Source organism: Poeciliopsis prolifica, unplaced genomic scaffold, assembly GCF_027474105.1.
Source record: "Poeciliopsis prolifica strain line A6 unplaced genomic scaffold, Auburn_PproV2 SCAFFOLD081, whole genome shotgun sequence".
Lineage (NCBI taxonomy): Eukaryota > Metazoa > Chordata > Actinopteri > Cyprinodontiformes > Poeciliidae > Poeciliopsis > Poeciliopsis prolifica.
In genome coordinates, this window is record NW_026562456.1 from 1,274,230 (window position 1) to 1,287,511 (window position 13,282).

A 13,282-nucleotide genomic window follows, 5' to 3' on the forward strand; every position below is an offset into this window, starting at 1 on the left:
AAAGTTTATTTGTCATGACAGTTTTGCACCAAACTGTCAGCAAATCATTTAAGAAACACTTTCCAAACTTGCAGAAAGGTTTTCTTGTTTTTTTTAATAAAGAAATGTAAACAATTGTAGCGCTTTAATCTGTGAATCAAAACAGAAAATCAGGACTTGATGTGAACTTCAGCCTCGTTGTGAGGGCAGGAAGGTCACCGCCAGCTGAACTCGGTTTGTGTTTTATTCTCCCGCCCGCTGGTGAAACGGGAGCGTTTCTTCTATTCTGCAGAACAAAAGCAGCAGTGTGAGCGCTCAGCCCACCGTTGTTGTTCGCAGCTGCACATGATGGAGGCGCGGCCCGTCAACTGACCAGAACCAGAACCAACGTCCACAAACACTGAGTCTGCTTTTCATAAGAAAACATCACAATTTTCTACTTTAATCATTTTTTCTTATGATTGAGGCATCACAGAGTAAAGAGACAATACAGAGATTATCAACTAAATGATTCTTAATCTGTAAATTCACACAGAAACAACAGATGTTTCTAAACTAGTTGATAGAAAGTGAATGTATATCTTAAAGTTTATTGTGTCGTTTTTCATGAATATTAAAACAGTTTTGAAATGTATTTAAGCTTCATGTTGAGAAAGTAAAGAACAATGTTGTATTAGAGTAGCAGAAAAAGGAAAAGAACATTTCTGAGTTTGAAAAGTTTAAAATTTGCTTTAAAAATATTCAATTTATTTAAAAGCTGCAGCCGCTGAAGAAAACCTCCTGCTAATTAAGACTTATCAAGATAATATTAACCTAGAATATTCTATACAAGAAATTAAGAAATCAAACTCCAAAATATCTAAAATAATTTGTAGGATTCGCTTATTAATTAGTTTTATATTGACTGCATTCTGGCGCCCTCTCGTGGCAGAACGGCGAAAAAACATATAAAAACAACAATTTAGAGAATATTTTGTTGTTTGGAGGTTTAATAAAACTAGTGTAAAAAAAAACACAACTAAGATGGAATAAATAAGCAATGGAGAAATATTTTTGTATCTCGTATTTTTAAATAAAATTGAATATAAATACATCATGAATTATTTAATTAAAATAATTACTTTGAACATTCATTCATTAAATTGTGATTTTTCTACAAGCTATTATTAATTATTTCTGCATTATCTGACTCATTTCCTGTGAAACAACAGAAACTCTCCAGATCAATGACACTGAAACAGCAGCAGTAGTCACGCCCAGTTATTCTGGATTAAGAGATTAAACTTAAATTATATGATGCAGCAATGAAAGAAAATATTCTGTGAAAATGAAACAAGAATCTTTATTTGTTTTCTTTGAGGAAAATTCGTCCTGGAAAGGAAAAAACAGGAAAATAATAATCACATCACTATTTATGGAATAAATACAAATAAATAACTTTTAAAAATCTAAAATGATTATTCCAGAATTTGTCCACATAAAAAATTAATTAATTTAACATTTCAACCTATTAATGAATAAGCTATTATTTAAAAATAAAAGACTGTGTGTGAATCTAATTCATCTCTCAGCCAATCAGCAGCGCGCTAGGGAAACAAGCGGACCAATCAGGAAGCAGTGCGCCCTGTTTGCGGTTCACCTGTTCAGTTCTTAACCTGACTGGACCCGTTGCCTGCTTCATTCGGAAAACACGAACCGACCCGATGGACTGCGGAACCGAACCGCCTCCTGTCTCCATCCGCTGCAGAAAGTAGCGCCCGGGTCATGGCTCGGAGTCGACCCGACGTCTCTCCGCTGCTGCCCCGCCGGAACCCCCGGCTGGACTCGTTCCTGAAGCGGAACACGGAGCGGGCCCTGTACGAGCGGATCCGAACCTACGAACCGTGCGTGGTGGTCTCTGACGTCATCAACAAGGTCTACATGTACGCCGTGCTGAGTGACGAGCGCGTGTACCTGACCGAGTTCCCGCCGCGCGCGCTGACCGCCGCCGTGAGCCTTGAGCGCGTGCGCGACATCGAGCTGGTGAGTTCAAAAAAGAGGAAAAAGTTTTTATTGTTGAAATTCGTCTTTAAGTGACGGAGAGGTCATTTTATTTACTAAAATAAATAAAATGTATAAGAAAAAAAACATTCAGTTGATTTCAAAGTCAAGTTAACAGCAGGAAAACCTACAGGTGAGGAAACAGCTCCAAAATATTTACATTCAACTCTGGAATTTACTCCAAACAGTTCATAAAAATTACTATCAACAGACTCAGAAATTTAGAGAACAAGTTCGGAAAATTTCTGGAAAAAACGCCAAATTTTTTGAAGTCACAAAATTTATGAGAATTTTTTTTAGATTAATTTAAAATAAAATAAAAATGAACATTTAAAAAATCTTTTATTTTTAAAACTGAGAAAATGTGAAAATCTTTGACTTTTCAGTCTCAGAAAATTGTTTCCAGAAATGTAAATGAAAATCTCCGGAATAATTTTTATTCTCACAAATTTTAGACTTTGAGCTCAGAACCTTTCTTGGAAAAAAAATCTGAGATGAATCTTAAAATTTTCAAGTTTTTTATTGTAATTTACTTTACAAGAACAGAAAATTCCTGACATGAATTTCACAATTTCTGAATGTTTTGGATGGAAATAAAAATATTATTTTTCTCCTCTCTTTAACGGCGTTGAAGTCAAGCTCAGACTCCTGACTTCAACGGGAATCATTTTGGCCTCGGCTGTCAAAGGCATGCTGTGAGCACGGTGGTGGCAGCATCATGGTTTGTGTTTTTGTGCCGATTCACAAAAAACGTCTGGAAGCACTTCTTAAAACAATAATTTCAATTCAATAATCTATACATTTCAACTTATCCTAGTTATCAGAAAAGTAGTTTAAAAGTCAGTCAGCCAATTGCATTGAATGGTTGACCTGCATTCACTCCTCCTGCACCAGCAGGGCGACAGTGGACAGGAAAAACAGAAAAAGATCCTCCACCAGAACCAGAACCGGACTCAGTACAAGTGGCCGTCTGAAATAACTAACTGGAGGTTTTGAGAAGAGGAAAGATGAACATGATGTTAACATTTGAAATATGCAAGTGATGAAAACTGCAGAGCAGAAAGAGGCCAAAGCGAGTAGAAGTGATGATAATCCAGTCGTTTCAATTGGTGAACGAAAGACGCAACATTTGTTTTATTTTCAGCTGCTGTTTCTATCTCAAACTGAAAAAAAATCTGAAAAACCTGTTCCCCTCCTCACCTGTGGGGGCGCTGCACCAATAATCACTAAAGGAAACGACACAAAAGCCTCTGAAGACACCGAGTTCGACTTCCTTCATCACAACATGTAAAGAAACACGGAGTGGTGTTAAAGACTCCAAGCCGTTCCTCCTGCTAGCACTGGGCTAGCACTGGGCTAGCACTGGGCTAGCCCGTCTCTTTGGCTGTATTTTCCCAGAATGTATCAAATCAAATTTTATTAGTATAGCACATTTATTTGTATAGCACATTTCAAAGTGAATGCCTTGCATTTCAAAGTGCTTTACATCATAAACATAAAAACACAAAGTCATGCAACATAGAATAAACATTGTTACATATTACGTTTCAAATAAAACTCTAAACAGGTGTGTTTTTAGTTGCGAGGAAGTCAGGGTTTCCGCTGTTTTACAGTTTTCTGGAAGTTTGTTCCAAATTTTTGGTGCATAGATGCTGAAAGCTGCTTCTCCTCTCTTGGTTCTGGTTCTGGGGATGCAAAGCAGAACCAGAACCTGAGAGTCTGGAAGGTTGATACAACAACAGCAGATCTTTAATGTATTGTGCTGCTAAACCGTTCAGTGATTTATAAACTAACAACAGTATTTTAAAATCTATTCTTTGAGCTACAAGGAGCCAGTGGAGGGACTTTAAAACTGCTGTTATGTCTCTAACTGGTTTTAGTGAGAACAGGAGCAGCAGCGTTCCTTCACAATTAGTCCACTTCCTGCTTTTGGAGAGGTCTCTGGTCCACTTGGCGTTCACATATGCATTCAAACCAGTCCAAAGTTCACAAACCGAGCTTTTTAGACGGACCACACGTTCTCTGGTATTAGCCTCACCTAGCAGTACTTAGCTTCTTTTAGCTAATTGTGGCTTTAATTTCTCAAATTCCTGGTTTATTTTAAGTCCTGCAACCCAATTAGAGAAAAAATTGGGAATGGTTACAATTAAAAACATTTCAATCAATGTATCTAATAGGCAAGAGATCTAATTTCAGACTCCAACTAGAAGCTGATTATGATTCGAGTTGCTGATGGTAATTTATTTTTAAACAGACTGACTTCGTGCAGGAGCTGAAAATAGGTTTAATGTTAGTACAACACAACTTAAGAGTCAGAAAGCTGGCAGCTAAATCTGGGATTCCCACAGCTTGTTGTTGGGTCAGAAGCTTAGCAATAATCCCAACTGTGCTAACGTGACAGATTACTGCTGGAGTCGACCTCTGACCTCTGCCATCATGGCTGCAGCAGCTCACCTGGACCATCTGTCAGTGAAACTCCATGAATAAATAAACACTCGGCTCCGTTTCCGTCTCTCTGCCTCTGCAGGGCAGAAAGATGTTGAAAATTAACCGAGGTCAGGAAAATGTAGCTGATTTCCAATATATTAATGAACGTAATCATCAAGTTTTTGCATAATTCCTTCACAATTAAGCAAAAATGATCATTTTTGTAATGGCAAGGTTTCACAAACTTAGTTTAATTAATTGATCAATTTTGACACTTTTAAACCATTATTAAGCCCTATATTGTCCGAAAAGTAAACACAAAGCGCCAACTAGTGGTAGCTTTAGGTGTCTGCAGTCAGAGAGCAGCGCAGCTGTCTGACTCAACCTTTGCCTGATGATAAAGTTTAATCTTAACATGGATTAAAAAGTCTGAAATGGTAATCTAAAACCTGGGAGTAAGATTAAAGGCTAACTTACTTTCTAAACAAATGTAAGACATTTTAAGGTCTTCATTTTAGATACTTGAGTTTAAAATTTTAAGCATTCACAGAGAAACCTGAGAGGTAATTTTTTTATTGTATAAATGAAACAAGAATAAAAGAATTTCAGAAATGTATTCAGAGATTTCAATTGCTGTCAAGTTTAGTCCATAAATCAACATAAATTTGCAATGAAAAAATTGAAAAGTTTCTTAATATTTCTGTCAAATATTCCTGACTTAGTGCTGAACTTCCTGTTTTACCTGTGCAGGTGAACGACCTCCCAGATTTCCTCAGTTCAAAGGACAGGGAGCGCTGCCAGCACATACGGATCACCTACAGCCCAGAAAGGCCTGCAGAGAAGGAACATGATTGGTTACAGAGGGAGAAGAGGGAGGGACTTCCTTCTGTGGCCCCGCCCTCTCGCAGAGCCAGCCACTGTCCAATCAGAACACACGACTTAAAAGGTGCAAATAAATTTGTTTTCATGACTCATGATGACAGCCATGTTTAAGCTAAAATGAGCTAAAATACTGTCAGTAGCATGTATGCTATCAATAGCATGTTGACTCACTTTTACTTATGCTAACAGTAATATCCAAGTTAAAATAAGCTACAATGCTAATTTTAACTTAGACTAGCTAAAATGCTGTCAATAGAATGCATGCTGGCTGACATTATGCTAACAGCAGTATTTATGTTAAAATGGGCTGAAATACTATATTAGATAAAATTCTGTGAATAGTTTGAGTGTTACGATTAGCATTTTGACTGACATTTTCTTACAATACAAAGTATGTTAATGAGACTATACAGGCTAAAACTAGCTATAATGCTAATGTTAGCTAAAATGCTGTGAGTCTTATAAATGGTATACTAGCACTTTGGTTTATTCAGTGTGTGAAATTTTGCTTTTATATCAAAATATTTGGTAAAATATTAGTTTTAGCTATAAAGCTAATGTTAGCATAAAAACCCGGACCAGAACAATGCCAGAATCCTGACGATGTTCTCAGGGTGCTAAAAGAGAAAGCTGAGAGTTAAACACAGATTCATTAATGCCAAACTTTCCAGCAGAATAATCTGTGATCTGCTGAAAACCGAGAGGCCGGTGTTGCTTTGCTTTGTTCTGAACTGTTTACCTGTAATCCTACCTGTAATCTTACCTGTAATCCTAACCTCGCCGTGTCTCTGCTTCCCTCACAGGATATCCTGCAGACAGGTGAGCGCACACCTGATTGAATTTCTGTTTGTACTCACTTTCATTTTGTTACCTTCCTGTTGGGTAAAGTTCCCAGATTAAGATTTTCCTTGACATGATCTAATATTGATCTGTTATCAAAACACATGAAAGGTTTAATCTCAGGTGTCTGTATTTCCTGGTTTTTTATACTCAATTTTGTTTTTAATTAGCTTTTTTATTTTGAATGCAATTTTATATTTTTATCATTTAAAAGTTTTTTTTAATTAAATGTATTGTTTTGTGTTTATTTATTTTCACTATTAGTTTTTATTTTTTACTTTAAAGTTTTTACTTTTTAGTTGTTTCTGATCGATGATTAGGAATCAGCAGCAACCAGATTTAGCTTCTGTTGACACTATTTTGGTATTGAGCTTTAGCATTAGCTTCTGCTAAGTAATATTTTTATGGTGCTTTAGCTTCTGCTAAATGTTGGTCGCACTTTAGCATTAGCTTAATATTTTGTTATAACGCTTTAGCATGAACTGAACTAATGCTTAGTGTTAGCGCTGATAACCTTTTATTTAGCGATACCCACCACTGCTACCAAATCCAATTAACTAAAACTTGCTAGTAAGACAGAAATGCGTTGAATTAAACATTTGATCCAGATTTAAGTCTCATCATGCAGCAGCTTTGCTGTTTTTGCTGCAGCCTCCTGGGATTGAACTGCTCTGCTAATTCCTCTGAGTTTCTGTCAGGAAACGGCGAGTCGACGGTAATGAGACGAAGACAGGAAGATTTACTGTCACGGCCTCTGAACGGTTGCCTGGAGGCCTCAAAGGGAGCGGATGCAAACAGCACAGAGTGTAAATGTGTCCATGTGCTGCTCCACTGGGACGTCATTAAACGCATCAGTTAATAAAGCAAATCCTCCAGGAACAGCAGGAGTTCAGAACAAAACGAGGACAAACAGCAGCTAAAGAGAAGCAGAAACGTTCAAGGACAAACTTTAAACGATGGCATCCAGCAGAGGAGCAGGAGAAAATGCAGGGATTTAAAAAACACATTGCCCACTGAAACTTTCAAGATGGCTGACCTTTGTCAGGACGGTGCTGTGGTTGTCAAGAACAATTACATCATAGATGAAATAATTGTGTCAGACATAATTGGGCCAATAGAAATCTTTTCAAGATGGCCACCATGGTGTAGTGGAGAACAAATGTTTGCAATAATATCACCAGCAGTTACTGACAATTTTTAAACTTGTTTCCAGAGGAAGTTTTTACAGTGCAGTGCTGCAGCAGGAGCAGCATGTTGACATTTTGTTCAACCTGCTGCTGTTTTCAGCTGGTGGAAGAAAGAGGAGCAGCCGGTGATGAAGAGCAGCCGCTCCGCCTCCTGCCCGGACCCGGAGACTCTGGGCCTCTCCAGGATTCCTCATCCTCATCCTCCTTCGCCTCCTTCCTCTCCACCAGAGGAAAGCCTGAAAACGGCCGAGAGCCGCCAGGTAAGGGCGGCTTCTGAAAGCTAAATAAAACTTTCATCTCTTTAGATTTACACAAATGATCAGAAGTTAAAGACAATAAATGATAACGAGGGAAAAACTTCAATTGTTTGGTGGAAGTTAATTAAAATGGGAAAGAAAAGGAAACATACCATTCGAATAAGGGAGGTGAGTTAAGTGAGGAAATAAAGGGTTAAGTCTGGAAAAACCTGGGATTGATTTCAGCATTTTCCAGGTCTGGAAAAGTTTAGAACAATTCCAGATTCATTCCCGGCTCCCCTTGGTTCCTATCCTCTTTCTGTCCTTGTTGTTGGTGTTTCCTTGGTTCCTTTCATCCTTCCTTATCTCCTTAGTTTCTTCCTTCCTTCCTAAACAGACCTCATTCCCACTGTTATGCACGGCGGAGGTTCTGTGATGCTGTGGGTCTGTTTCTCTTCTAAATACCTAATGCCACTGAAAAAGGGGTCGATTTAAACAGCAGGGTCAGAGGTCACAGCGTTCTGTTTGGTCCAAACTCAGCATGGTGTCCCTCATGGCGGTTCCAGGTGACCCGGAGGATCGGCTCCGTCCTGACCCGGCTGCTGAGGCGGGACCGAGCGGAAGAGAGGGAAGCGGAGCTGCACCTGTACGTGGTTTCCCAGACCTCCACCCTGTTCCTCCACCTGCAGAGCTGCTGGAACAGCTTCATCATCGTGGGTGGAGACTCAGAGGACAGTCTGGTTCTGTGTTGGACGGTTTTCTGACAGTCTGTGTGTCCAGAGGTCGACTCTGCTGCTGGATCCGGTCTACAGGAGGAGAAGCACGCCGACGTCCGACTCCATCAGGTTGGAACAACTGATCACTTTTATTTCAGAAGTGACTTAAACTCTCTGGTCTTCAGGAATCTGATCGTCTCTTCTAACTAAACGCTGGATCATTAATCTGGGAACATCGGAGACATGCCTGGATTTCCCAGTGAAACATGGCGAACAAGAGTCCAAACACAGGAAGGGACTTAAAGAAACTAATTTCTCATCTAAATCAGCCAGTAGATCCAAATGCAACCAAAAATTACATCTGCAAACAAACCATCTTCCTTCATCATCCTGAAAGTCTTTGCTAGGTTTTCTTATTGAGTTAGTTCTGAGCTGCACATTGCATATACTTGAAAATGTCTGGTCTACACCCAGTAGACCAGTAAACCTTGTACTGGTCTCCAGCCCCGTTTCAAAACCAGAAAAAGACGGTGGATTGTGTTTGGTCTCTGCAGCGCGGAGCGGACGGCTCACCTGTTCGCTCAGCTGAGTGCGGAGCTCCTGCAGGACGGCATCACCGTGGAGAAACTGTACCTTCTGCTGCAGGAGCTGAGGACGGCGGCTCACCGCAACATCACGCTGAGGAGGCTCTTCTGGAGGGTGAGACGCTGCAGTAAAGACTGCAGAACCACAAAGACAGAACAGACTGAGTGCAAATACCTGGAAATGTGTCCATTTATTTTTGTTTTCAGTCTGGTGAGGTGTTGGTCTTCCTGGTTCAGACTCTGGAGGAATGTCTTCATGGCTGTCAGAGTTCCAGCAGAGTTTACACCACAGATCAGCTCCTGTAAGAGTCCCAACCTCAACCACCAGGGGGCAGACTTAGGTTGAATTATCATCGTCATAATGAGGAAGAAACAAGTGAGATTTGGATCAGAAAATGTTTGATTAAACTAAAGTTGTAGTTAAATTTAGATCAAACCTGTAAAGCTGTAAAGCTTGACCAAGTCTGACTTTAGGCAAGGTTAAAGTTAAGTTAGCTTCCAAAATTAGCATCATTGTTGTGAGAGATGTTTCAGCAGAACTGATACCTCTGGTTGCTAGAGCTAAGTAGCTAAAAGCTACTACTTAAAATAAGTATTAGCTAAATAGCTTACTTAGCATAAGCATATGTCATATGTTTATGCTAAGTATGCTACTTAGCATATGCTAATTGCACTACTGACTCAGCTAAGCTAAGCATACTTAGCATAGAGAGAATGATAATTTAATTACTGATCATAGAGATTTAAGCTAGGCTAATAGCTATAGATTTAAGCTAGTGCTATAGAGATTTAAGCTAGGCTATTGCCACAGTAAGTTTGTGTTTGAATTAGGGCAGTTTTGTTGTTCTTTGTTGATTAAGGAAAGCGTCAAGAGAAGAAAAAGTCAGTGATGGTGAGACAGTGGTGAGGTGTACGATGGGATGGATTCAGACTTTCATGCTTGGGAGAAATTAGCTTAATTGAGCCAAGCTAATAAACAATCAGGCTAAAGTCTAAATGTGTTTAAAGTTGCTTGAATCCCATTTTCAGCAGACATTTGTGCTGTCGTCTCGTTCAGGCTGAGTACGCTGATCGTCCAGACGATCGGCATCATGTTCAGAGAGACGGAGGTGGACGTATCCAGGAGCAACCTGCTGTTCGCCAAAAGGTAAACACTAAACTCCCAGGGAGCCGTAAAACTGTCGGGTCAATATTTTCCTTCTCCAGATGCTGAACAGCTGCCAGGTGGAGCTTATTTAATTTATTTTGATTATTGTTTTTTTTTTAATAATTAAAAAATTAATTAACTAAGAAATGTTCATATATTTTAAAATCAATTCACCAGTGAAATATAAATTAGCAGTAGCTTCAGAACAGGAACAGAGTTGTCAACTTGAACAAACTGAAGTCAACTTGGAAACATGTTGAATTATTAATGCAGTGTATTATGGTAAAAGGAGTAAATTTACACCTAAAGATCAAAACAATAAAAGAACATGAAAATAAGACCTTTTTTTTAGATTAAAAAAAATTATGAAAAGTCAAAAATTTGTAAGAAAACAAAACCTGGAAAAAACTTGGAACTTTGAAAAGCAATTTTTTTCTAAAAATTTTTCAAATTTTCAAACTTTTCCTTGATTTTTTTTTTTTTGATTTTTGCATAAATGTCTTCCTTTTTTTTTAGGTTTTTTCTTTGATGGTCATATGTTTCAGCTTTTTGTATGGTTCTGTCATTTTTCTTACGGTTTCCAAATCGACTCCAGATTGTTTAGATTGACAGTTTTTGCTGTGTCTGTTTTAAATCTAACACTAATTTATGATACTTTCTGCTAAAAGGTTCAGCACTCAGTGCATTCTGCCAGGAAATGCAGCTTAACGGTGTTTCTCCTTGCAGAGGGGCTCTGATCTCCAGACTGCTGCTCGCCTTCATTTGTGATCCTGACTGTGAGAAGCAAAGCCGAGGATCCGCATCTGACTCCGAGGTAAACTGGATTTGTTAAAATGTGTCATGAAACAATCAGCTGGTCTCTAACTGTACCTCTGCAGCTTCAGGCTTTACTCTCAGAGTACCTGGATGCTGCCTGCTCTCTGCTGTTTGAGCTGCTGCTGTTGGGCTATGAGGTGAGTTCTGGCAGGAAGTTCACAGCTTTCAGTTCTGTTACAGAAATATCTATAAATATCTATCATAGACCGCACCAACTGAACACCTCCAGCTCTAAGAGACCAGAGATTCAGGATGTGAACTTCTGGTTTCATCTGTAAATGCTGAGTTTTGTAAACTGTTGGTTGAACTAGATAACTTAGTTTTCCTGATTGGTATTTAACCATTAGAGGATGATAGTCAGTAGTAGGGGTGTACTTTCTTTTCACCGGGGCTGTAAGACCTTAAGAAAATCTTTAAATGATCAGTGGACTGAGAATGGCTTCAGAACATCCGGGCCAACTGAACGATTTACAAAATGTTTGGTTCTAGGAACATTCCTTCTGTTTCAGACCAGCCGATGTTTGGGTTTGGTTCTAGGAACGTTCCTTCTGTTTCAGACCAGCCGATGTTTCCCCGGGGAGAACTTTGTGTCCGTGTCGTGGATCCTGAGAGTCCTTCAGCCTCACCCCCACCTGGTAAGGCTTCCTTACTGGAGTCCATCCGTTCAGTTCCTCCAGCTGACCTCAGTCTGTCCTCCGCAGCTGCCCTTCATCCGCCACCAGGCCCGGCAGCTGGTTCTGGTTCTGTCAGACCAGAACGGGTCGGTTCTGAGCCCGGCGGAGTCCGTCCTGCTGTTCCAGCGCTGTCGTCTTCTGCTGGCCTGTCTGCAGTACAACCACCAGCTGGCTCAGCACCTGCAGCTCAACTTCAGAGAGGAATTCAGGTCGGAGATCCAGAGCCTGCACTGCCGCCTAGTGGCAAACACAGCGCACTGCAGGAGAGGCGACTAATTACAACCCAAAAAGCCCAAATTAGTCAGATATCAACGAATAGGAAATTTATATATACATACTAAAAAAAAGAAAAAAAAATAGGTTTTTGATTAATTTAAAAACATTTTCTAAAAAACAAAACAAGAGAAAATTCTGGCCTTGACAATTCAAAAATCTGCTAGAAAAAAATGAAATTTGAGATTAGGCTTAAAAAAAGAAATTTATGAACTTATAAAGTTGTAGATTTTCAAGAAAAAAACTCAAATTTTAAGGTTTATTGCTAGAAAAAAAACAGTAAATTTCATAACATGGTTATTATTTTTGTCAGACAGTAAATGTTGGGTATTTGCTTTAAGTTATATTTAAGTATTTACTGCAGCTGGAATCACGACAACCTGCAACTTTCACTTTTCAACCGTTTTTCGTTCTGCTCAGCAGATTCGCAGTGACTCCGACCGGCGCCGAGGAGAAGCTGCAGCCTCGTTATTCGATCTGCAAGCCGACCGTAAGACTCGTTCAGCGCATCGTGACGCTCATCCAGCGCAGCTGAACCCACAGGAAGCTAGAAGTTCACCGCAGAAACAAAACGCTCAGACAAAGTGTGCCTTTAGTGTCTTTGTCAGCGGCAGAAACGATGCTGCTGCTGCAGGTCCAACAACAGCCACCTGATCCTGGAAACGATTCATCCAGGAAACGATTCATCCAGGAAACGATTCATCCAGGAAACGATTCATCCAGGAAACGATTCATCCAGGAAACGATTCATCCAGGAAACGATTCATCCAGGAAACGATTCATCCAGGAAATAATTCATCCTGGAAACGATTCATCCTGGAAACGATTCATCCAGGAAATAATTCATCCAGGAAATAATTCATCCAGGAAACGATTCATCCAGGAAACGATTCATCCAGGAAATGATTCATCCAGGAAATGATTCATCCAGGAAACGATTCATCCTGGAAACGATTCATCCTGGAAACGATTCATCCAGGAAATGATTCATCCAGGAAACGATTCATCCTGGAAATGATTCATCCAGGAAACGATTCATCCAGGAAACGATTCATCCAGGAAACGATTCATCCTGGAAATGATTCATCCAGGAAACGATTCATCCAGGAAACGATTCATCCAGGAAACGATTCATCCTGGAAACGATTCATCCAGGAAATGATTCATCCAGGAAAGGATTCATCCTGGAAACGATTCATCCAGGAAATGATTCATTCTGGAAACGATTCATCCAGGAAATGATTCATCCAGGAAATGATTCATCCATGAAACGATTCATCCAGGAAACGATTCATCCATGAAACGATTCATCCAGGAAACGATTCATCCAGGAAACGATTCATCCAGGAAATGATTCATCCAGGAAATGATTCCTAATGGAGTTTTTACTGAAAAATTGGGACTGAAAAGACTTTACCGCACATCCAATCGTTCATTCATCCAAAATCTTTAAAATCTTTTTTTAATGAGTCCATTCAGAC

General features: G+C 39.6%; 1 protein-coding gene across 1 annotated transcript; it reads left to right on the forward strand.

The window, feature by feature from the left end:
• Positions 1 to 1,585: 1,585 nt before the first annotated feature.
• cunh12orf56 (chromosome unknown C12orf56 homolog) lies at positions 1,586 to 13,214 on the forward strand. The gene is made up of 14 exons (XM_055022062.1): positions 1,586 to 2,001; positions 5,197 to 5,392; positions 6,132 to 6,147; positions 7,456 to 7,615; positions 8,158 to 8,304; positions 8,372 to 8,436; positions 8,862 to 9,006; positions 9,099 to 9,193; positions 9,949 to 10,038; positions 10,765 to 10,852; positions 10,917 to 10,991; positions 11,412 to 11,489; positions 11,556 to 11,737; positions 12,225 to 13,214. Exons 1-14 carry the CDS (start codon positions 1,744 to 1,746, stop codon positions 12,334 to 12,336), a joined length of 1,707 nt encoding a protein of 568 aa, XP_054878037.1. The 5' UTR covers positions 1,586 to 1,743; the 3' UTR covers positions 12,337 to 13,214.
• The last annotated feature ends 68 nt before the right edge of the window (positions 13,215 to 13,282 follow it).

Bases quoted from the DNA above. Each gene is read 5' to 3' on its own strand.
- cunh12orf56 (XM_055022062.1), top strand. From the start codon at position 1,744: ATGGCTCGGAGTCGACCCGACGTCTCTCCGCTGCTGCCCCGCCGGAAC. The intron at 9,007-9,098 runs GTGAGACGCTGC...TTTTGTTTTCAG, and splicing joins TGAGGAGGCTCTTCTGGAGG to TCTGGTGAGGTGTTGGTCTT. The intron at 9,194-9,948 runs GTAAGAGTCCCA...CGTCTCGTTCAG, and splicing joins TACACCACAGATCAGCTCCT to GCTGAGTACGCTGATCGTCC.